Source organism: Urocitellus parryii, chromosome 7 (genome assembly GCF_045843805.1).
Source record: "Urocitellus parryii isolate mUroPar1 chromosome 7, mUroPar1.hap1, whole genome shotgun sequence".
Classification (NCBI taxonomy): domain Eukaryota; kingdom Metazoa; phylum Chordata; class Mammalia; order Rodentia; family Sciuridae; genus Urocitellus; species Urocitellus parryii.
In genome coordinates this window covers 166,729,986-166,751,583 of record NC_135537.1, presented here as the reverse complement: position 1 = coordinate 166,751,583, position 21,598 = coordinate 166,729,986, and the positions used below count along the sequence as shown (strand labels likewise).

The 21,598-nt window shown below is 47.1% G+C and overlaps 1 protein-coding gene across 1 annotated transcript; it reads right to left on the bottom strand.

Annotated features, from left to right (window-relative positions):
• Positions 1-5,717: 5,717 nt before the first annotated feature.
• Rprml (reprimo like) lies at positions 5,718-6,559 on the bottom strand. The gene has a single exon (XM_026408271.2). It carries the CDS (start codon positions 6,309-6,311, stop codon positions 5,949-5,951), a length of 363 nt encoding a protein of 120 aa, XP_026264056.1. The 5' UTR covers positions 6,312-6,559; the 3' UTR covers positions 5,718-5,948.
• Between the last annotated feature and the right edge of the window lie 15,039 nt (positions 6,560-21,598).

Genomic DNA, 21,598 nt, shown 5'->3' with positions numbered 1-21,598 from the left:
ACAGCAAGTAGTGGAGAGCCAAAGATGGGAACTGGGAACCTACGTCTTAGTGGCACAGAGCTTGAGTCAAGTTCTCCAGAATCAAAATCTCCTCCTCTTAGAAATGACAAGGAAGAAAATAGAAGACAAGAAAACAAGAGAAATAAAAGAAACAGAAAGAGCACCTGGCCCTGATGGGAAGGTCTGTGATTTGATCTCTAATTGCCAATTCTTGACAAGATCTTCCTACTTCTCCAAGGTGATGTGGCCTTTCAGCTACAATTTAGTTACCGTGGCAACCTTATTCCAGGTTTCATCTCCATGGCAATTCATTAGAGTTTTTCACCCTCTGGTATGTGCACACGTGGCTGTCCATATGTACATCCCCCAAATTTAATATAAAATCATGTTTTTGAAGTGAAGTATCTCATTATCTAGGTCTGTACCCAGGAGCATAACAAGGCACATTCTAGAATGGACAGGGCCCAGGGCATGGAAAAAGGTTCTGCATTGTTATTGCAAACCTCTCCTAATTATTACAGCTCAACGCATCGTAAGCTTACCATGGGCACAAATAATTTCTCCCTTCCCGTGATCTCCCTAGCTCCCTGTTCCATGGCAAAGGCTCTTTGTTGATTGTGCCAGTGACAGGTGCCAGGGCAAAGAGACAGAAAGCTGGTCCTTCAGACTACAACCTCAGCTGCACCCCAGGGGTGCCCCTCCTGCTTCTCTTATCCACTACATCCCACTTTGGGGCACCCTTGGAGCTGGCAGGCTAGGTGGCAAGGATGTCCATAAAGAAGATAGCCACTGTTCGAATATTGGTTCCACCACCTCCCGTCACGGGCTTCAATTTCCTCTATTTCAAGTAAGCAAGCTACTCGGGGACACCTCTGACCCCAACAGGCCCCATCCCCCAGCAGGGCCACGGATGCTTTCCTGTGCCAGAAATGCTGTCAGAAGTGTCAGCCTCCCCTGCTTTGGGCTATTACCAGGCTCTGTCCTGATGACGAGAAGCTTAGTTTGGCAGTTGTTGATGGCAAACAATTCCATTCTATGAAAAGGAGAGTAAATAATGCCTTAAAATGGAATTGTTTATGGGACAAAAATTAGTTAAAGAGACTTGGTGGCAAATGATTGCGAAAGAGAAAGATGGGCCCTATTCTATGAGGTCTTCCAGGTTTGACCTAAGAACTTGAGCTTGTGGGTATGAGGCCTGGCCTCCTTTCCCAATATAAGAAAGATACTTGTTACCTTTCCTAACCCTTTCGCATGCTCGCTTGGCCAGCTCTTTCTCTAACCCCACCCCTGCCCCAAGCACCCTAGTGATTGCACATAGCAGAAGCAGACACATGGGGAGCAGATTCTAAGCTGCCATCGTCTGGCTGTAACTGACCTCTCTGAGCTTCCATGGTCTCATCTAAGAACCCCGATATACAGGGTTGCTGTGAGAATTAAATAACGAGCAGCTGTAAAGTGTAGGTCTCAAGGTGAAAGTCAGTAAATACTGGTTGCTCCCCACCTTGCCCCCTCCTCATCTCTCCCATCACTTCTGTTAAATGGTTACAGCTTCCATCCTGGAGCATGAAGATGCTTTCTGCAAAAATGATCCCAAGACCACAGGGGCAGAGAAGCTGGGACACGAGGACTCCTGTTACCACGAGTCATAAGCTAAGCTTTTTCATCAGAGTTCATCTGTAAGGCAGGAGCACGTGCTAGAGCCGTTCCACTCACCTGGAGAGAGGCTCAAAGACCTGGAGACAACATAATACCCAATAATAGGGGATCAGTTAGTTAAAGTATGATATGTGCACAAAAGAAAAGTGTACATCCCTTAAAATGATGGTGTATGTGGCTCTTAGTTTCTGACATGAAACTTCATCACCATTTATTATCAAGTGAAAAAATAATCTCACAATATATGTTCAAAACAGAACATATACTATAACATTTTTTGGAGAAAAATAATCTCAATTTTAACTCTTATCAATCCCTAAACATATGAAAAGATAAATGCCACAGGATTCATGGCGATTCTTCCTCAGTTGAAAGATTGTGGCTTTTTGCCTGTTTTTCTTTCTTTGTTACTATAAGGATTAATAATTTTAAAAGCAAAACTACTCTGAGGATGACCTCTGTGGTTTTTGCAGTCTTCTCTGAGCTGGCATTCAATGACCTGGCACATCATGGCTCTCTCTCATGCTGGATTAGGGACTCTGTGATTGAACATCTCATATTTCTCTGGCCTAACGAACTACATCCTTTTCTGACCTTGAAACTCACATGGATAGAGACAGAAATGCATCTATCCTTTAAAACATTTTTTCCACTTAATTCATTGCATTATCAAAAGCTTTTATCAAGCTTTTATAAAAACTGTTCTTGTTCTGCTGCCTGGTTAGGTTTTGGGGGTGGGGGACTCTCAGCAGCCACAGCCATGCACCCTCTGTGTGAACTTGGCTTGGACAAGCCAGTGGGAAAGTAAGCAGCATAGTGATATAAGCCCTCTATCATTCCCGTTCCAGAGCACATCTTGCTGGCGGGGTACATCAGACCCTAGAAGTACACCCCTGACTCAGACGACGTGACATGGAAGACTTAAACTGGTCTCTGAGGGGCTGGGGATGTGGCTCAAGCAGTATCGCGCTTGCCTGGCATGCGTGCGGCCTGGGTTCGCTCCTCAGCCCCACATACAAAGATGTTGTGTCCGCCGAAAACTAAAAAATTAAAAAATAAATATTAAAAAAAAAAAAAACTGGTCTCTGAGATGGATGGAACCAGCTACCCTCAACCCAGCCCTAGTGCCTGGGGCTTCAGCAGCTGCAGGCTGGGATTAGTTTCTTGCTCACCCCACACAGTACCCAGCCCACAACAGAACTGAAGTTGACACTGGATAAACTTGGGCAATTCCATTAAACTGAAACTGCTTCCTCTTCTATAAAAGGAAACTAGGAGAATATCTGCTCCTCTTATTAACTCCCTAACTACATGACCTCAGGCAAACTTTTTGGGCCTCAGTTTCCTTATCTATAAAATGGAGGTAGTAATACAACTCTCTTCATGGGATGGGAGCTCTGTTTGGCATATTGGGTATTCAACACATTATTTCCACTCTGCTTATTAAAGTGCTTTAAAACTACAAAATGCCTTGCAAATATGAATTACTCTTTTTCTATCCAGGGATCCCATTTCAGAGAACCAACTCTATTTTATTGGCTGAGAGTTTGTGTAATACACAAAACTAACAATAATCATAATTATCTTTAGTGGGTGTCTATGAAATGCCAGGCCCTATGCCTATTTTACACATCTATCATGGGAGCTATAGACCTTATTGCTCCCATTTCGTAGATGAGGAAACTGAGGCACAGAGAGGTTGAGCTTTTTCCAAATCATGGAGCTAGGAGGTAGAACAGACAGGATTTAACAGACAAAAGTCCAAGGCTTCTCTCCTGAATCCAGGACCCTCTGAAATTTGGCCCCTGCATTCTGGGCAGGCCTCTTAGGAAGGGCTTTGTTACCTAAAGATTGAGAGTGGGAGGGGGGATTCTTGAGATGAGGCCCCCTCCTCCATTCTTCACAGCACCCAAGTCTCAGGATTCTGATCCAGTGTGGCCCTTCTCTGAAGCTGTGTGCCTTTTGTTTTCCTCTCTTTCATAACTCAGTGTTCCCACCCCTGCCTGAAGTTCAGGTAGGCAGCTCAGCACATGCCGCAGGCCTTTAGGGCTCCGGGAAAACAAAAAAGGACTACTTGTGTGATCCCTCACTCTCCACCCCTCTCCAGGACCTTGCTCCTTCTTGAGGTATGAGCACTGCCCTTGTGTGCCTGCACGCATGAGCACACACCCATGCACATGTCCACTAGTGGACATCACATGATGGGGGGTGTCAAACACACATGGTACTGTACAGATGTCTTCACTGTGTTTTTTAATTTTTCCTGTATAGGAAATTTAACTCTTGAATCACCCCCACTCCTGCCTCCGTCCCCAGCCACATTTACTAGAAGACCATTTTATGAGAGGAAAGATCTGGTAGTGTTCATTCTAACGTGTCAGGCAGAAAAGAGAAGCCCTTATTCCTCATGAAACTCATTTTCCAGTCTTTGGGGCTATACATGACTGCCTGAAGCTGTCTGAGTGGCGTTCTCCAGGTCAGGTCACTGGGTGGCCAGGCTTCAGGCACCTGTACTACTTGGAGCCAGGTGTCCCAGTTGCCTAAATCATCAAGGGTTGCACCCTCCATCAGGTTGGCTACCTGTGAGTCACACCAAATCATCATGGAACATTCTTTTACCGGGAGGATTTGTCTCAGATACTTAACAAGGAGTGTTTGGCCCCTGGCCTCACTGGCCTGCCCTGGCCCACTGAATAAACCTGTAAGCCCGAGATTGGGACAACAGGACAAAGGGGAAAGAAATGCTCCACAATATTGATAATTCTGATGGCAGGAGCCACAAAAATTCCAGGTCCTTTAGTCAATGACTGTCTATGCTTTTGTTGAGATACTTCCCCTACCACCTCCTCCCTTAGGAGGAGACAGGAGAAGGTTCCCTATGCTTCTTGTCCCAAAGCCAGTGAAGGCGTCAGCCATCTTCTTTCTCATTCTTCATTTCCATTCCTGGCAAAAGAGGAGTGTGGAAGAAATCCATCAGAGCCTTCCCTGCCCAAATCTCCCCAAGTACAGGGGTTCTGAGTGGGGCCAGCACTGGGCCAAGGGGATATGCAGAGGCCCCAAAGTCCCTCTAGTCTCCCCAATTTCAGCTGCCCCCCCCCAGACCAAACACTTGCAGATCACAGAACTGTCTGTCCCCTCCTCTTGACCAGTGAACACCAAAGTTCTTACTGCTTAATACAGATCTTAGAGAAGCTGGCATCTCCAGGAGGCACTGGGTTTGGGGGTCAGCTGGGGCATCTCATAATGGGTGGTTCTAAATCCTCCAAAGAGGACTGCAGTTGGAGGCCATTTTCTCATTTTAAATATGATAGGTCCCCTTCCCCCTCCGGGAAGCAACAAGGAGTCTTCTTTGAGGGCAACTCATCTACCCTCCATAAGGGTGTAGGCAAAACAAGACCTTAGATGGGGATTTGGGTCTTACTAAAATTTTAAGTAGCTCTAGTTTCCCCACTCTCTCACCCGCGCAAGTGAATTCTATTTTTTCATTCTCCAAATATCCTGTTTTCCTCTTTTGGGACTCAGTTCACTGATCCCCTCCCCACATCCAGTCTCACGGAAGAGACTCAGATTTCCAAAGATTTAATTAATCGCACCAACTGTCAGGCCCCCCAAAAGGACCCGCCTCCGCTGTCGTTGTAGAAAACAGTTCCTTTATCCTTTCGTGGCTCAGTCTCCGGTGTGGAGCCCTGAATTTGCTCGCACCGCACCCCAGGAAGCCCTCAAAGGAGCTATATTTTTTCTGGACGGGCTTAAAGGGCTCCCCACTAGGGTACAAGCCTCCCTCCACCCCGCACATTCCAACCCCCAACACACACCCACAGGCGCCAGTGGGAAGTCGCAGGATGTACGACGGCTGGGGTTTTATTACAAAAATTTCTTTTCAAATGCAAAATCAGACCAACAAGCTCGGAGACTCCCATTCTTCAACCTTTCTCCTGCGCCGCCCGTGTCATGTCCCCAATTAACACGCACAAAACTCCCACGCGAGCGACCTCAGCCCCACACTGCATCCCACACTCAAGTCCACCCAGCCCCGAACTTCTTAAAAAAAAAAAAAAAAAAAAAAAAAAAAGTCTGTTAAGAAACCTTATCCCCCCGCTGAAGCGCACAGGACCGTGCAGGGCGTGGAAGTCCCTTTCCGCGCCGCCGCCGCGAGTCCCGCGGTGTCCAAGCACTGGTGCCCGGGGGCATGTCGCTGTCCGGGCGCTGCTGCGGCGGCCGAGCGGAGAGGGGGACGGGGGTCCGGGTCTCCCTTTTCGCAGTAGCTCTGTCGAAGGCGGCAGGCGTGGTGCTCAGTACAGCCCCAGGATGGCGGCGCCCACGTCCTTGGAGGGCCGGCGCTCTTGCACCAGAAAGTTGATCATGCTCTCGGACTTGATGAGCAGGTTGCAGCCCAGGAAGAAAACGCCGAAGACCACGGTGAGCGACAGCACGCATACCACAGCGATCTGCGCCACGCGCGACACCCACAGGCTGCGTTCGTCTGGAGCCAGTCCCGCCGGGACCCCGTCGCTGGCGGCCAGCGGCGCGCCCCCGGAGCAGCAGTCTAGCCACGTGCCCAGCCCGTGACTGCGGTTCCCCAGGGCCGCCCCGGCGCCGCTGCCCACTCCGCCCACCTCATCCAAGCTGGTGTGGTTCAGGAAAGTCGCGTTCATCGCGGCGCTGCGCCCGGGGTCTTGGCGCGCGGTCCGGGGTGCACCAGGAGGCTGGCTCTGTTCGCGCTCTCCGGGACGCTCTGGCGCGGGGTGGGGGAGGAAGAGGCTGCCCACGCGATGGCACCCTCTGGGGCTGCCTACCGCTGGGCACCGGGCAGGAAGCGGCACAGGGAGGGAGCAACAGGCGGCGCGGGAGCGGGAGCGGGAGCCGGAGAACCGAGAGCGTAGCGGTGGTCGGTGGAGCTCCCAGCGGCCCGGCCGCCCCTCCCCTCCAACGGCCCCACCCCGCCCCGCCCCGCCGGGCGTCTAGAGGGCGGGAATCCAGGCGAGGGCTCAGCCTCCGGAGTCCCACCACTGCCGGGGGCTGGGGTCCCGCGGCAGTCCCCAGTGCTAGGGCCAGCGAAGGTTGACCGCCTTTGGGCTAGAATATCTCCCCAAGGTGCTTATTCCAGGATTTGGTGCTCTTAGCGGTCAGGTTCTTCTGGAGTCTGCCCTAAATCTCGTCTTATCTTTTTCTTTAAACCAGGGTAGGCCTCCGGCAGTTCCGCATCGCCTCTGCGGGAACCTCCCAGCTTTTCCCGGGACTGAAGACTGAAGGAGTGTTGCATTGAGGAGTGTACCCTGCCTCCTTTCCTACATCTCCCCTACCTGCCCCATTTAATTTTTTTAATTAAAAATAAGCTACTGGAGTTTTTCCTTTTACAAAAACGTAGTCATTGTAGACCGGTCATAAGGCATGGATGAGCAAAATGAAAAAAAAATCTAAAACCTTATAATCTTACCATCCAACAAGGGTTGGTACAAACTCTTCAGGCCTTTTCTATTGTGCGGGTCAGTATACATATATTCGAAGGGTGTGGGGGGGTACAGTATTGGTGCATACTGTTTGGTGCAGCAGGTATCTGGCCTTTTGGCCAGTTGGATTTTTTTCTTAGAGAAATGCTAGGCTATATCCTTTGCCCATCTCACTGCTGAGGACAGATCCTGACCTTTAGGTACCCTGAAGTCTGGCTCCCTGCTGCAAAGAAATGGAGCAGGGAAGGGTGACTAGGGTATGGTAAGGGGACAACCTACTCCAGTGAGTCATGAGGAGCTGAACGTGATGGCTGGTCTTTGTTTTATTAAGTACCTATTATATGGTCAGTACACTAAATACATTACCTCGCTGGATGCTTGAACCAGCATTTGAGTTTCAGCTGGACTGTTCCCTTGACATGAGGAATCAGGGGCTAGGGTTGTTTAGTTGACTTACCCAGGACCACATAGCCAGGTAAACCTCAGCTCTCTCCTGTTCCAAAGCTACACTCTTAATTATTGCTGTTCCCCTTTCTTCCATTGTCCCTGAACTGATTTCTCTAGATACCTGGTGATCGGGGGAAGGGAGAGGTGTTGTCTTTGACCTGGAGCAGGAAGGGAGAGAGAACTTGGGTTTATGGGAGTAATAAGACTAGCCACAGAGAACAAGCCGAGGCAATTTAATCAGAGCTTGCTGAGAGTCTCTTGTAAGAGAGTCAGCCATTGTCACTTGTGTTTTGCAGAGACTCAAAGGCCGGTGGATAAGTGGGAAGCTTTATAATAGGAAAAAAGGGACAGCTTCAGGCATGCCCTGGTTAGGGCCTGTTGGCATGGGGAAGCTGTAGGGGGACTCCCTAGAAGAGGGGCATCCATGACATTGGTTAGGGGAACATACTTGCTTTCTCCAATTTATGCTAATTTTGGAATTAGGGACAAAATTAGGCAAGCTGTCCGTGATTGACCAAGTTCGAGCCATTTGGGACTAGTAGCTGTTTGGCTTCCCAGACTTTTATTGCAGGTTCCTGGTCCATGCTCTGTTTTCACATGTGGTCTGGTCACTGTTTATAGACTTGGTGTCTCATGCTCCTCCACATCAGGAGTGGGCACCCTGCCTGGCTTGAACCCAGCCACCTGCTCCCCGTCCAGTGCTCCCTCCTTCTACTGCTCCCTTCTGCCGTTTCTGGAACCACCGGTCCCAGCAGGTGTGGTTGCAGTTTGACGTATACTAACTCTTCACTCTTACAATTTCCCTGAAAGGCAAGTGTGTGTTAGTTGTTGACTGCTGCGGCTCAGATTTCCCCAAACCAAGCAAACGCTTACCCTCGCTCATAGTTTCTGGGGCCAGGAAGCTGAAAGCAGTTTAGTTGGGGGCTCTGGCTCAGGATCCCTCATGGGGCTGTGGTCAAGGTGTTGACCAGGTCCATAGTCATCTGAAGACTTGGCTGGTGATGAGGATGGGTTTTTGAGATCACTCCCTTGCTGGGTGTTGGCAGTAGGCCTCCGTGACTAGTTGGCCATTGGCAGAGGGAAACCTAGGTCTTTGTCATTGTACTTCTTCATGGTGTTACTTCAGTGTCCCCATCACATGGCAGCTGCCTTGCCTCAGAAACACTCTTTTCACTTTCCTTCTCTTCCTTCTCCTCCTCCTCTTCCTTCTTCTCCTTCCTCCCCTCCCCTCCCCCCTCCCTCTCCCCTTCCCCTCCTTCTTTCTCCTTCTCCTTCTTCTTCTCCAGTACTGGGGACTGAATTCAGAGGCACTCTATCACTGATCCACATCCCCAGCCCTTCCTTTACTTTCTATTTTAATATAGGGTCTCACTAAGTTGCCAAGACTGGCCTTGAACTTGCTATCCTTTTTCCTCAGCAACATCCCCCACCTCCGTATCACTTTTTTTAAACTTTATTTTATTTATTTATTTCAATGTGGTGCTGAGAATCGAACCCAGGGCCTCACACGTGCTAGGCAAGGGCTCTACTGCTGACCTACAACCCCTGCCCTCCCCGACCCCATGTCACTCTTGAAGAATGTGCTAGAATGTGAGGAAAGGAGAGGGACAGAACAATAAGGCTGCAGAATGAAATATGTTAGCTGTAGTTGTTATTTAATCTTTATAGAAAGCCTTGTAAAAAGAAATCCTCAGTCCCATTTGACAGTCAAGAAAAATGGAGACTCAGAAAGGAAAAAATTCTTGCCCGAAGTCACAGAGAGCCAGTAAAGGGCACAGCCAGGATTTAAACCATCAGATATCTTACAACCAAGCCCAAACTCTTCAGTGCTTGGTGTGTGGGGGTAGGTATATGTGTGGGGGGAGTACTTCATGGTTAGGGAAATACTAGAAGCCCCTGAGGCCAGGGGTGGGGGGGGTCTCAGGAACCCAATGAAACGTCTGATAACTGGGTTGCCTCTCCTTCTCTAGAGACAAGAAAACAGGTGCCTCTGGGCTCAGCTGCCACCCACACGGGACTATTTTTACCCTCTACCTTAGTGACAGTCTGCATCCCCAGGCTCTGGAAGGGCCATCTGGGCAGTCTGACTCCCCGGGAGGGCCTGCCACCCAGAGGCTGTACGCCCTGCTGTCTCTGCAGCTGTTTCTAAATGAACCTTTAGCCCTGTGGCATGGCTGGGCCATCAGGGTCAACATGACATCTCCCTGTCCCAGAACCAGAGGTTGGTAAAACCTCCCTAATTAGTACCAATGGCTGGATGGACCTATGGAAACTAAAAAGTCTTCATCCACAGCTTTAAAAAGAAATACTCTTTGTGTGTGTGGTATTAAAGATTGAACTCAGGACTTCACACATGCTAGGTAAATGCTCTATCTCTGAACTACATCCCCAACCCACCTGACTTTTTAAAAATTTGAAACAGAGTCTTGCAAAGTTACCAAGGCTGACCTTGAATTTGTGATCCTCCTCCCTCGGCCCCTGAATAGCTGGGGTTGCAGGTGTGTGCCACTGCACCTGGCTCATTCACAGATATTTGAAATTTTGTTCACATTTTAAACAAGGTTAATAAAGTGCTATTTTCATGAGCCCTTTTAATGAAGAGGTAAGAATGATTTTACTTGCGTGTTCCACAGTAACTCCCTCCACTCATTAGAAAAATGTAAATGGACATTCATCTTATGACAGTGTGCCGCAGGGATGCCCCAGAGCCCTTGAACAGAATTTACTTTGTGAAGTGGTTTCCAACAACTCCCCTTGGTTCCTGTTTATGCTGCTCATTTTTTGGCAAGCTCTTCCTGGAACAGGCAAAGGTTGCCTTCTGCCCAGTTCCTGTCCAAATGGTCTCACGTTTCACATTGGCAGAGGGGGAGTTAATGACATTTTACTGCATCTGGTTACAGAATTAAAATAAACACAAGTTGCCCTGTTCAGCCTTTGCCCCCAGTGAGATTGCCACTGAGGGCTCGGCCAGGCTTTGTGTTCGGAGAGTGAGTGGAAGGCAGAGGGAGGCCGCCAGGCTAATTGTGCCCTTTGACCTTATCCAAATTGGCAGGAGAAATGCGTGTGAGGGGATCTCTTCGGGAGAGGAAAGAGGACAATGCAGGTTAAGTACCACAGAGTGGGAAGCAGAGACAAGTATCACAGGTATAGTGGGACTTCATACCCCAACCTCCTGCCACCTGTCTGATGTGTGTTTTAGAGGATATTTGGATTTCAGTGAGCTGGGATCTATTTCTTCCTCTACCCCTAGTTGGGCCATGTGATCTTGGACAGGTCAACCGTCCATTAATCAAGGGAACTTGATCAGAAAATCTTCAGTAAGACATAATTTCTCCCAAACAGATCAATGGGCCAAATGGGCCATAGTCTGCCTTCCCCAACTCCATGCACAGGAAACCATGAGGCAGAGTCCTCTCCTGGTCTGTCCCTAAAGTTCTACATGGGTCTCATTACCCCAAATGAGGAGGTTGGCCACTCTTTGCGCTCCCCAAGCTGTGCTTCTTGGATCAGAAGTTCTGTGAAGCCCACAATAGAGGAGACAATGGCCTAGATAGGTTTCTTTACTGCAGGACCCTCAGGATGTTTGTATGTGGATATGTCTCATGAAGTCCCTATGGGAGATACAGGATGATACAGGAGATACTCAGGCTTTGATGATGGAACTTTTTCTTTTTTTTTTTTTTTTTTTTTTTTTTTTTTTTAAAGAGAGAGTGAGAAAGGAGAGAGAGAGAGAGAGAGAATGAGAGAGAATTTTTTTTAATATTTATTTTTTAGTTCTCGGCAGACACAACATCTTTGTTGGTATGTGGTGCTGAGGATCGAACCCGGGCCGCACGCATGCCAGGCGAGCGCGCCACCGCTGAGCCACATCTCCAGCCCTGGAACTTTTTCTTTCCCTAACACCAACTGATATTTTGTGCCACTATTCACCACTCAGCACAATTTGGGAAATCTCCTATAGTTTCCCTTAAGCCTCAGTTTCCTTCCCTGTAGAACAGGTACCTGCCTCCTAGAAGTGTTGGAAAGGTTAAATCAGGTAAAGTCTGGAAACAGGCCTGGAGCAGCGCCTGGCACAGAGTAAGTGCTCAATAAATGCTGGTAGCGCTTATTTATAACACGATCCTTTCCTTTCCAGCTCTGACATTCTGGGCTTCCAACTGCAGTGTGTAATTAAACTCCAGAGCATCTGGCTTCCCAAGTTGAAAGAACAAGCTTGGAGGAATGAAAAAGGAAGAGAAAGATCCTTCTGGGTTGCCCATTTGTGCATCAGCCTCATTGCCAGCCGTCACACCAGGGGGATGCAGCAAGATGCAGCCCCTGAGAGCAGGGCTCAGGCCAGCAGGTGCTTCCCAGCAGGGTTCAGACACTGTGGGGAGTATTTGAGACTGTGGAGGGGTGAGAGGTCAAGTCAGTACTGCTTTATGGTTACTGTGATTTGGATATGGTCTGAGTGTCCCTAAAGGTCCACGTTTTAAAGGTTTGATCTCAGTGTGGTGGTGCTGGGAGGTGTTTGAACCTTTAAGAGGTGGGGCCTAGTGGGGGTCCTTGGGCTAGTGGAGGCTTACCCTCAGAAGGTATTAACAGTTCCGTGAGATGGTGGCAGTCCACCTGATCTTGAATTTTAAACCTCCAACACTAGGAGCTAAGTAAATTTATTTACTTGTAAGTTAACCTGCCTCATGTATTTCATTATAGTAACACAAAGCTGACTGATACAATGGTCAAACAATAGATCATGTCCTGGACACAATGATCCTGGCCACTTTCAAGTACATGTGACAGATTGGGGAGCAGTGCCAGGGAGAACTAAATTGGAAAAGGTGAAATCGAACACTGTGTTATGTGAGAAGCAAGACAGTATAGCTCACATATTGTGTGATGCTATTTATATAAAATATCTAGAATAGGTAAATTATATTCAAAGAGACAGACTGCAGATTGGTAGATGCCAGGGGTTGGGGAGAGAGGTATATGCAGCGTACCTCTTCATAGGACATTTCCTTTTGGAGGGATGAGGTGTTTTGGAACTAGCTGAAAGTAGTGGTTGTACAACACTGTGAATATACTAGTTGCCATTAACTTATTCACTTTAAAATAGTTAATTTTATGTTATATGAACTTTTGTGGCTGTAGCACAGTAGCTTGCACACTGAAACCACCTGGGGAGTTTTAAAATCCCAAAACCCAGCCCCACCCTTGATTAATTAAACTTGACTCTGGGAACAATATTTTTAAAGTTTCCCTGGGAGGATCTAATGTAGAGTCACTGTGGTAGATAAATATTCAATGACATAGAAAGATGTCTGCTATATACTACTATAAAGTGAAGAAAAGCAATTATCTAAGTGTGTACTATATCACTTCTTGTGGTAAATTTCTCATGCATGTCATACACAGACTCACACATACGAACAATAAATGCAGAAGCAATGACAGTGGTCAGTTTTGTCAGCTGAGACTATGAGAAATTTGGAATTTATTTCTTTTTGCTTATCTGTATATTCTATTCTTTTTTTTTTTTTTTGGTACTGAGAGTTGAATCCAGTGGTGCTTAACCACTGAGCCACATCTCCAGCCCTTTTTTTATGTTTTGAGACAGGCTCTAAGTTACTTAGGGCCTCTCTAAGTTGCTGAGGCTGGCCTCCAATTTGTGATCCTCCTGTCTTAGCCTCCAAAGCCACTGGGGTTACAGGCATGCGTCCCTTGCAGTGCTATCCTATTATTTATATTTTTGTAATTTTGAGATGGGATCTCACGGTATTGCTCCAGCTGGTCCAACCTCAAGTGATCCTCCCGTTTCAGACTCCCGAGTAGCTGAGACTCCAGGTGGGTGCCACTGTGCTCATCTTAAATTATTTTATAGCAAAGGAAAAAAGGCAGCTGTCACCAGCCACTTCACTGCCTCCTGGGAAAAGACGGTCTTGTCCCTGACTCATCATCCTAGGGATGCTTTCCACAGCGTCAAGTAGCTATTGGCCTCTGAGTCTGTGCCTGTCCTTGACAATGAAGCAGACCAACCCTGCTGACACTTCTTCCTGAGCTGATGCTGTGCTTAGTTAGCTACAGAATGCGCGCTAGGGCTGCAGGAGCGGGTTCTGTGAACAGCTGTGCCCCTGGCTAGGCGGCAGCTCCTCCCTTGCTGCATTTGTTGGGAGTCCCATGGCCTCATCCTGCCCAAGTCCAAGCCCCAGGACCTAGGACAGCAGGGATGGAGAGAGCGGCAGCTTCCCCTGTTGACCTCTGCCTTGACTCATACTTGGAGTCCCTGGAGGTATGTTCTCTGAGCTTCAGTGTCAGACTCTTGATTTGGGGGTAGGTTCATGGTTGTGTGAAATGAAAACATTTCCCATCCTCCCAACTTGCAGTCAAATGTGGCCATGTGACTCAGTTCCAGCCAATAAAATGTAAGTGGAGTAGTTTGTATAATTCTGGAAATTGCCCTAGAGCAAGAAGAGTGTTCTTCTCCTTCTGCGATTCCTTCTTCAACCTGGAATATGTCACAGCAAGGCTGAGTTCCAGCAGCCACATTATACCGTGGAATAGAATCATGTCTGTGCGTGGCCGAGCAACAAGATAGAGTGGCTAATGTTCTCTCTGTTGTTTCCTTTGGTAGCCTGTTGGCTCGAGATTGACTCTTGGGATGAAGAAAGAAATGTGCATTAGCCTGTTTAAGTCAGTGATAACTGGGATTTTCCATTCCTTTCAACCCAGCTCAATTCTAACAAACACACAGGGCTTCTGACTTGATCCTTGGACCTGAGTCCTGCAGTGGTCACCTGCCCAATGTGAGGCTAAGGAGCCTGGCTTCCTCCATTCCGACACTAGGGTCTGAGCCTGCCCCAGCTCAGTGTAGACCTTGCCACCTTCTGGTGTCCTTCACCCCGCTACCTGTCACCTTGCAGGACTTTGTGTTATTGAGCTTGCCCCTTGCCAGGGTGGATCGCAGGCCTGGATCTGGTTCCTGGAGTCCCTGCCCTTCCTACTCATCCCTATACCCTTGGCTCCTGTCCTGGCTCTGGCAGGTTGGCTGATCTTTGGACATCCAGGGCAGGGTTCATGCCTGTGGTATCTTCCCTAGCTCGTGGTGTGGGAGCAGCCTGTTCCTGACGTCCAGAAACATTGACGTCATCATTAATTACTCATTCCAACATGTATTCATCAAGTGTCTATTGTAGTCACTGGGGACATACAGGAAATAAGAACGGGATGAATGGTAGGCTTGGTGCAGAACTTCCAGCACAAGCTGTAGGACAAGAGTGTCAGGCACAGCCACCAAATATGGGAGCTGTTCACGGGGAATTGGGGGGAGTTTCCTTTAAGGATGTGCCCATGATCCTTTTGTGATGTCACCAAAGGAAGCCACTAGCCATATGCCTTCTGGAGAACACACCTACCCTGAACGAGTGTAGCCAAAATTAAAATCTTCATCTGATCAGGCCTCTAGATGCAACTAACAATTGCCAAGAAATGCAAAAGAGAGAAATATGTGAAGCCACACATTTGCAATCCTCAAAATCCATATGGCAGATAATCAACAAGATACGTGATGTGGCTACTTCAATAATACATTGTAGGTGGCACTTACCTGTAATCCCAGCATCTCCAGAGGCTAAGGCAGGAGGATCCTCAGCAATGGCAAGGTACTTAGCAGCTTAGTGAGACCCTGTCTCTATATAAAATGCAAAATAGGGCTGGGGGTGTGGCTCAGTGATTGAGTGCTCCTGAATTGAATCCCCAGTACCCCAAAATAACTAAATAAATAACACATTGTAAGGAAAAAGAGAAAGATGAAAGAGAAATTTGTGGATTAAAAGAGTTTTAAGGTACAATCAACCAATCATAATGTGTGCTTCTTATTTGGATCTTCATTTAATCAATCTATAAAAAAAAAAAAAAAAAAAAAAAAAAAAAAAAAAAAAAAGCTCTTTGGCAAAAAAAAACAAAACAAAAACAAAAAAAAACCACTGACCGAATATGTGATAAAGTTGCCCACGGTGGGGGCCTTTGCCAACTCCCTTCCTTGCCCAGGCCTTGGTCTTCCCATCTATGAAAGGAAGAAAGGGTCTGTGAGGATGTCTTTTTATTCTGGCCTCCTTTTTACTTTGTCTTCCCACTTGAGCCCAGGAGCCTTAATTTGGTGGCTAGTGGGAATAAAATGGGTCCCAATCAGTGTCTAGTGGGAATAAAATGGCCCAGAGAGGGCATGGTGGGCACCAGTCCAGGGCCCTTGGCTTTGGCAGAATCCAGACTAGGAGGGGACACTTTCCTGGGGCACTTGGCCTGGAGCATCAAACTGCATGATCTCAGGGGGACTGTTCCAAAGTTGAGGAAGGAAGGGAGAGAATCTGCTGGAGGACTCACCCACCCATGGACTATGGGCCAGTTAACAGCTCACCAGGATGCTCAAATTTGTTCTTATACCCAAGGGCTTCCAGTGCATTCCCTGGGCCTGCATCCTAGCCTGGTCTGGTCTTATTAGGTTAAGCTGCTTAACAATATCACTACATAACTGCATGTCACCTGTCCCTTAACTCCTTGTTGCTGGCCTCGGCCCACCTGCCCTTCAATTATTATCACTGTTAAAGTATCAACCTTAGCATGGAACCTCACACATTGTAAATGCTCAACACAAACAGGTGCAAGGGGGTGGAAAGGGGAACCTCCTTCCTGGACCATCACAGGCTCTTAACCTTCTCTTGAAGCATTACAGGCTTTATCTTCAGAAGGCTAAACTAGAACATCCACCATCTGCAACCAACACCAACCAGTTTAACACACGAACCAAAGAACTGAGAAGGACCATTCCATTTAAATGTGTACTATATTGTAGTAGCTAAGCTGACAAATCAGTGTAAAACCTGGATTCAAATTCTCCTGAAGCCTCCGCTCTGTTTGAGTGAGTTACTTAACCTCCGTGCAGCTTATTTGACAAGAGCACTGTGAAGGTGAAAAGACTCCCTGTGTCCAGCACTGGTGTTCAGTGTTAGCAAGTGCTTTCATTGGAAGGCTTCCATTGCCGATCTGCCATCATCTCCCCTGCCCCCACTAAATTTTCTCTCCTTTCTCCTTCCCTTCTAAAAATGAATTTTAGATTGCAGCATCTGATCCTGGAAATTGCCCTGCTTCACAGTCGTGGGTTTCAGGTCAACTGAGGAGTCTTGCCAAAGGCACCTGGAGAATCACAACCCCCTGGTGCCATCTCCAACTGCTCCCTGCTGGGCCCTGTGGGTAACAGACCCAGGACTATGACGGCTACCCCACTGGAGCACAGGGAGGTCTCCTGGTGCTGAGGGATCAATATGGTGGAATCAGGACCAAAGAGACGATGGTTCAAATTCCAGCTCTACTAAGAGTAAAGGGGGTATTTAACATCCACCTCCGAAGTTAGGGAGCCCAGAGGAACGAATTTTGAAATTTGAAGCCCTGCAGCCCCTGCTTCCTGTACAAGGACCACTTCTGCCCTCTAGCAGTCTCTCAGTGAATTGCACAGCAGATAGGGCAGGGGGAGGAGCTTGTTCCCACTTCTCAATCTACCTGATGCTGGGTTCTCAACTCTGCCCAACCCTTAACTTCCTTTTCACAAGATTCATTTTGTGTAACAATACTAATTTTTAAATATTTTAAGTACCTTTTCTGAGGTGTTGATATACAGTAAACTGCATAACTTACAGAGTACAATTTGATAACTTGGGACATATAGACATGCCTGGAATTATTATCAAAATCAAGATAGTGAACATATCCATTTCTTCCCAAGTTTCCTTTTGCTCCTTGATGACCCCCTCCTTTCCCTTCCTACTTCCCCAATTCCCAAGTACCTACAGCTCTGCTCTGTATTATAGATCAGTTTACACATTCTAGTTTTGTTCAAATGGAATCATATAGATTGTGTTAGCTTTTTCTGACAAGAACAAGTACCTGAGACATGAATGAAGTATCATTTTCTAATAGTGCTGAGATTATCATTTCTGCATGTTTTTGTGCTCCTATTCATGATTTGAAGGTACTAAAAAAATTAGTATAATTTTGCCTCAGTTGTAAACGTAAGCTGAGGAAAACTTTGTAACATTAAATACATTACACATTATTCTTCTTTTTCCCTTTCCCTTTTTGGTACTGAGGATTGAACCCAGAGGTGCTTTCCCACTGAGCTACATCACCAGCTTTTTTTTCATTTTTTGAGATAGGGTCTCACTAAGTTGCTGAGGCTGGTCTCGAACTCGTGATCCTCCTGCCTCAGCCTTCCGAGTTGCTGGGATTACAGGCATGCCTGCTGTGCCCGGCTTATGGAATAGTTTTAATATTGATGAATTACATATATCTTCATTTTATTGCTTATCCCAACACAGTCAGCTCATAAAAGAGCACTCAGACATGTGCAATAAAAACTAAATCCATGCTGGGGGGTATAGCTCAGTGCAGAGCACTTTCCTAGCACATGTGAAGCACTAGGTTCGATCCTCAGCACTGCATAAAAATAAATAAAATGAAGTTATTAAAAAAAAACCTAAATCCAGTCATCTGACATTTTGCTAACTATGTCATTTGCAAACACAGCTTGATACACAATTACAATTTGTATCCTTTTAAAGATCCCTTCAGAATCCATCAGGGTATGAACACCGAATATATTTTATTTATTGGTCCCTTAGTTTGATGTATAACTTGTAAATATTTAGACAGATGGCCTGGGGCCTGCATTTGTCCTTTTACCCCAGGCTGCACATCCAGAATTGATCTTTGTGTGCCAGCTTGGATTTTCCACTTCTCTGAAGGTATAGGACTCCACCCAGGGCTCATGTATGTCACAGATGCTGGGCCTTGGGGTGGGGTGGGGCCCTCTGGTCCCTCTTCAAGTGCTGACGTCATCACCCCCAAGATTTTAAGCAGCAGAGAGGCCTGACAGCAGGTAGCCTGGGCCCTATGAGTTGTCCCTCTTGATAGGGGATCTAATTTTACAAGGATAAATTTATCTGGGTCATCTGAGGCACCTGCAGAATTCTGACCATAAACAGTACCTCATAAAATGATACCCATCTTCCCCAGGGTTCTGCCTCCGCCTTGCTTCCCCTGACTTCCTACCCCAGGATAAAGGGGCTGCTGCCCTGCTGAGAAGGGAAGTGAGTGTTACAGTCTAGGGGTGCTGAGTCCATTGTCTCCACTCAGCAAAGAACTGAAGAACAGGACACCGAGATAGCAAGCGAGCAGCAGGTTTATTGCAAAAGTGACCATAAGGGACTTCTCCAGAGAAGGGGTCCCGGAACTAGGAGTCTGGTGGGGAAGTTTTGGCCTATTCTTTTTATGGTCTCTGGAATTTCCTCCTTTCCATATCCCTTCCATGTTCATACTCTCCTCACTATTACTGATTGGTGCCGTCTCTGTCCACACATCTATTTTCTTTCTTTTTTTTTTTTTGATCCCCCCCCCCCCTTAGGGACACAAGTACAGAAATATCTGTCTGCTTGGGTCCCCAGCTTGTGTCCACAAGCAGTTAGTTGACCAGGAAGTTTTTGTTTTATTTATTTATTTTTGGTACTGGGGATTGAACCCAGGGTGCTTAACCACCAAGCCACATCCCCAGCCCTTTTTTATATTTTATTTAAAGACAGTGTCTCCCCGAGTTGCTAAGTGCCTCACTAATCTGCTGAGGTCCTTTTGCCTTTTGCCCCAGGCTGCACAACAGAAATGATCTTTTTGGCTTTGAACTCGCCATCCTCCTACCTGAGCCTCCCGAGTTGCTGGGATCACAGGCATGCGGGAAGTTGACCTCATTAGAAGACCCTCTCCATGCTCTTTTGTTTTGGCCCTGACCCTGGCTTCCTCACTCACCATCTTGCCCTGGCTGCCTTTGCCCTTCTCCCTATGGGGAGCACTAGGAAGATGGCCACTGAGAAGCCCACGTTACTCTACATAAATCCTAACATTCTGTCTCTGAGGTTGAGTGGCCATTAGTGACAAAACTCTCTCAGCTTGGGCTGGGGATGTGGCTCAAGCGGTAGCGCGCTCGCCTGGCATGCGTCCCGCCCAGGTTCGATCCTCAGCACCACAAACAAACAAAGATGTTGTGTCCGCCAAATAAATAAATAAATATTAAAAAAAAGAAAAACTCAGCTTTTCTTTCTGAGAGTTTTTTTTTTTTTTGCTACAGTTGGAGAAAATTCTCAGACTTCCTTGGTAACTGACACTGAGAGATGTTGTGACCTTCATGGAGAGGTGATATATTGTTAGTTCACCATCTCATAGATGGTTAACCTGATAACCGGCGGTAATAGGCAGGTCTCCTTTGGTGGCATGTGACAGAAACCCAATTCAAACTTGTTTATGAAAAAAAGAGATATTTATTGAATATTAGAGCTATTTATTGAATCTCAGAGCTGCAGAAAAGGAAGGGTGTGTTTGAATTCTAGAAAGGATGGACTCCGAGTCTGGGCCAGATGCTATTGTCTCTTCATGGAGGCTTAGCCTCTGATGTAGGCTGTATCCACAGGAATTAAAACTACCAGCCTTTATCCCTGCACCCTAAGGCTTCCTTTGAGAAGCTGAGCTGCACGTAGTTTCAATTCAAAATATGTGGATTCACAGACCATTTTTTTCACCCCAAGGAGGCAGGATCCTATGACTGGTAGCTCCCACCAAAAACACCTGTGGCGAAAGGGGTTTCCCCCGTGTGGTCCTATTCCCAGAAAGGATGGGAGGCAGAAGGATGGAGCCCTGTGTGGCCCAGCAGGCTCCCACACACTTGTCACCTCTCCTCCCAGGCCCATCTGCCATTTCCACCTGAAGCTTGGTCAGTTTGCGTGTCTCGAACCAGCGTATTTCCAGGGCAATTATGATGTCACAGAACCTGAGTTCCAGAAGGCTGGAGTTGCCATCGCTCCTGACTTCTTTAGAACAAGGAGGGGCATTAGCCAGGGGGTGCTCGAGTGTGCTTGGTGAGGAAGAGGTTCCTGCTCCAAACCGCCTTGTTCTCTAGATTTCACAGAAAGCCCTGGGCAGAGACTGGGACCCGAGGTCAGAGAGGGGCGGGAAAGAGGTAAGCTTCGAAGGGGTGGGTGGGAACCCGCGTTCTAGGACCACTGTCTTCTCTGAGAGAACCCAGAGGGAACTTCATGGGTAGACCTGGAGCCCCCTTCTTCCCAGGCTCAAAGAGTGGGGTCTCTGAGGGAAGCTTCTGAGTCAGGGTGGGGAGGGTGGCGAGGGACATTCTTAAACTAAGCGACGATTTGTTATTTGCCTGAAATTCTAATTTAACTGGACATTGTGTCATTTTATTGGCTAAATCGGCAACTCTGGGGTGAGGGCTGTGAGAGAAGTAAAAGAATTGTCTCCAGGCTCGGGCGAATCCAGTTTGTCATCAAGCTTCCTGCCTCTCAAACTCAGCACCTGCTGATAATTCTTGCTCAAACCAATCTATGATGGCTACAAAATGTTAATGGGTACAGGGCTTCATTTTGGGTTGATAAAGATGTCCTGAAATTGATTGTGATAATAGTTTCATATGTCTGGAATTGAATTGTATACTTTTGATAAATTATCTATTGAATTGTACACTTTCAATAAATTAATTATCCATTGTGCCTTATAGCTCAATGAAGCTGATATAAAAACACCGTTCAAGGTTTGGCCAGCCAATGGCCCTTTGAGCTAGCCCTTAAGTCTATCTGACATGCCTCAATCCATATTTTGAGCACTTCCTTACTTGTTCAGTTCAAGACATTCCAGAATTATCTCATACCCTTTCCTGCTCTAGCTTAGGAATTGCCATACTCCTAGGAATCCTGGGCTCATTTTGTGGGAAATGTGAAACCAAGACCTGGGCATTTATTATTTTATTTAATCATCATGTCTTCCCTATTAAGTAAGTATTAACATATCTTCATTTTATAAGTGAAATTAACTGTATTGCCAAAGTCACACAGCAACCCAGCCTTTGAGAGCAGGTGGTGTGAATCCAAAGCCCTTTCACCAGTGTGAGTCTGGTTATTTGAACAACCATATCACTCTGACTTGCTTTAAGTTACCACATTGGAGTGGAAACAAAAGGG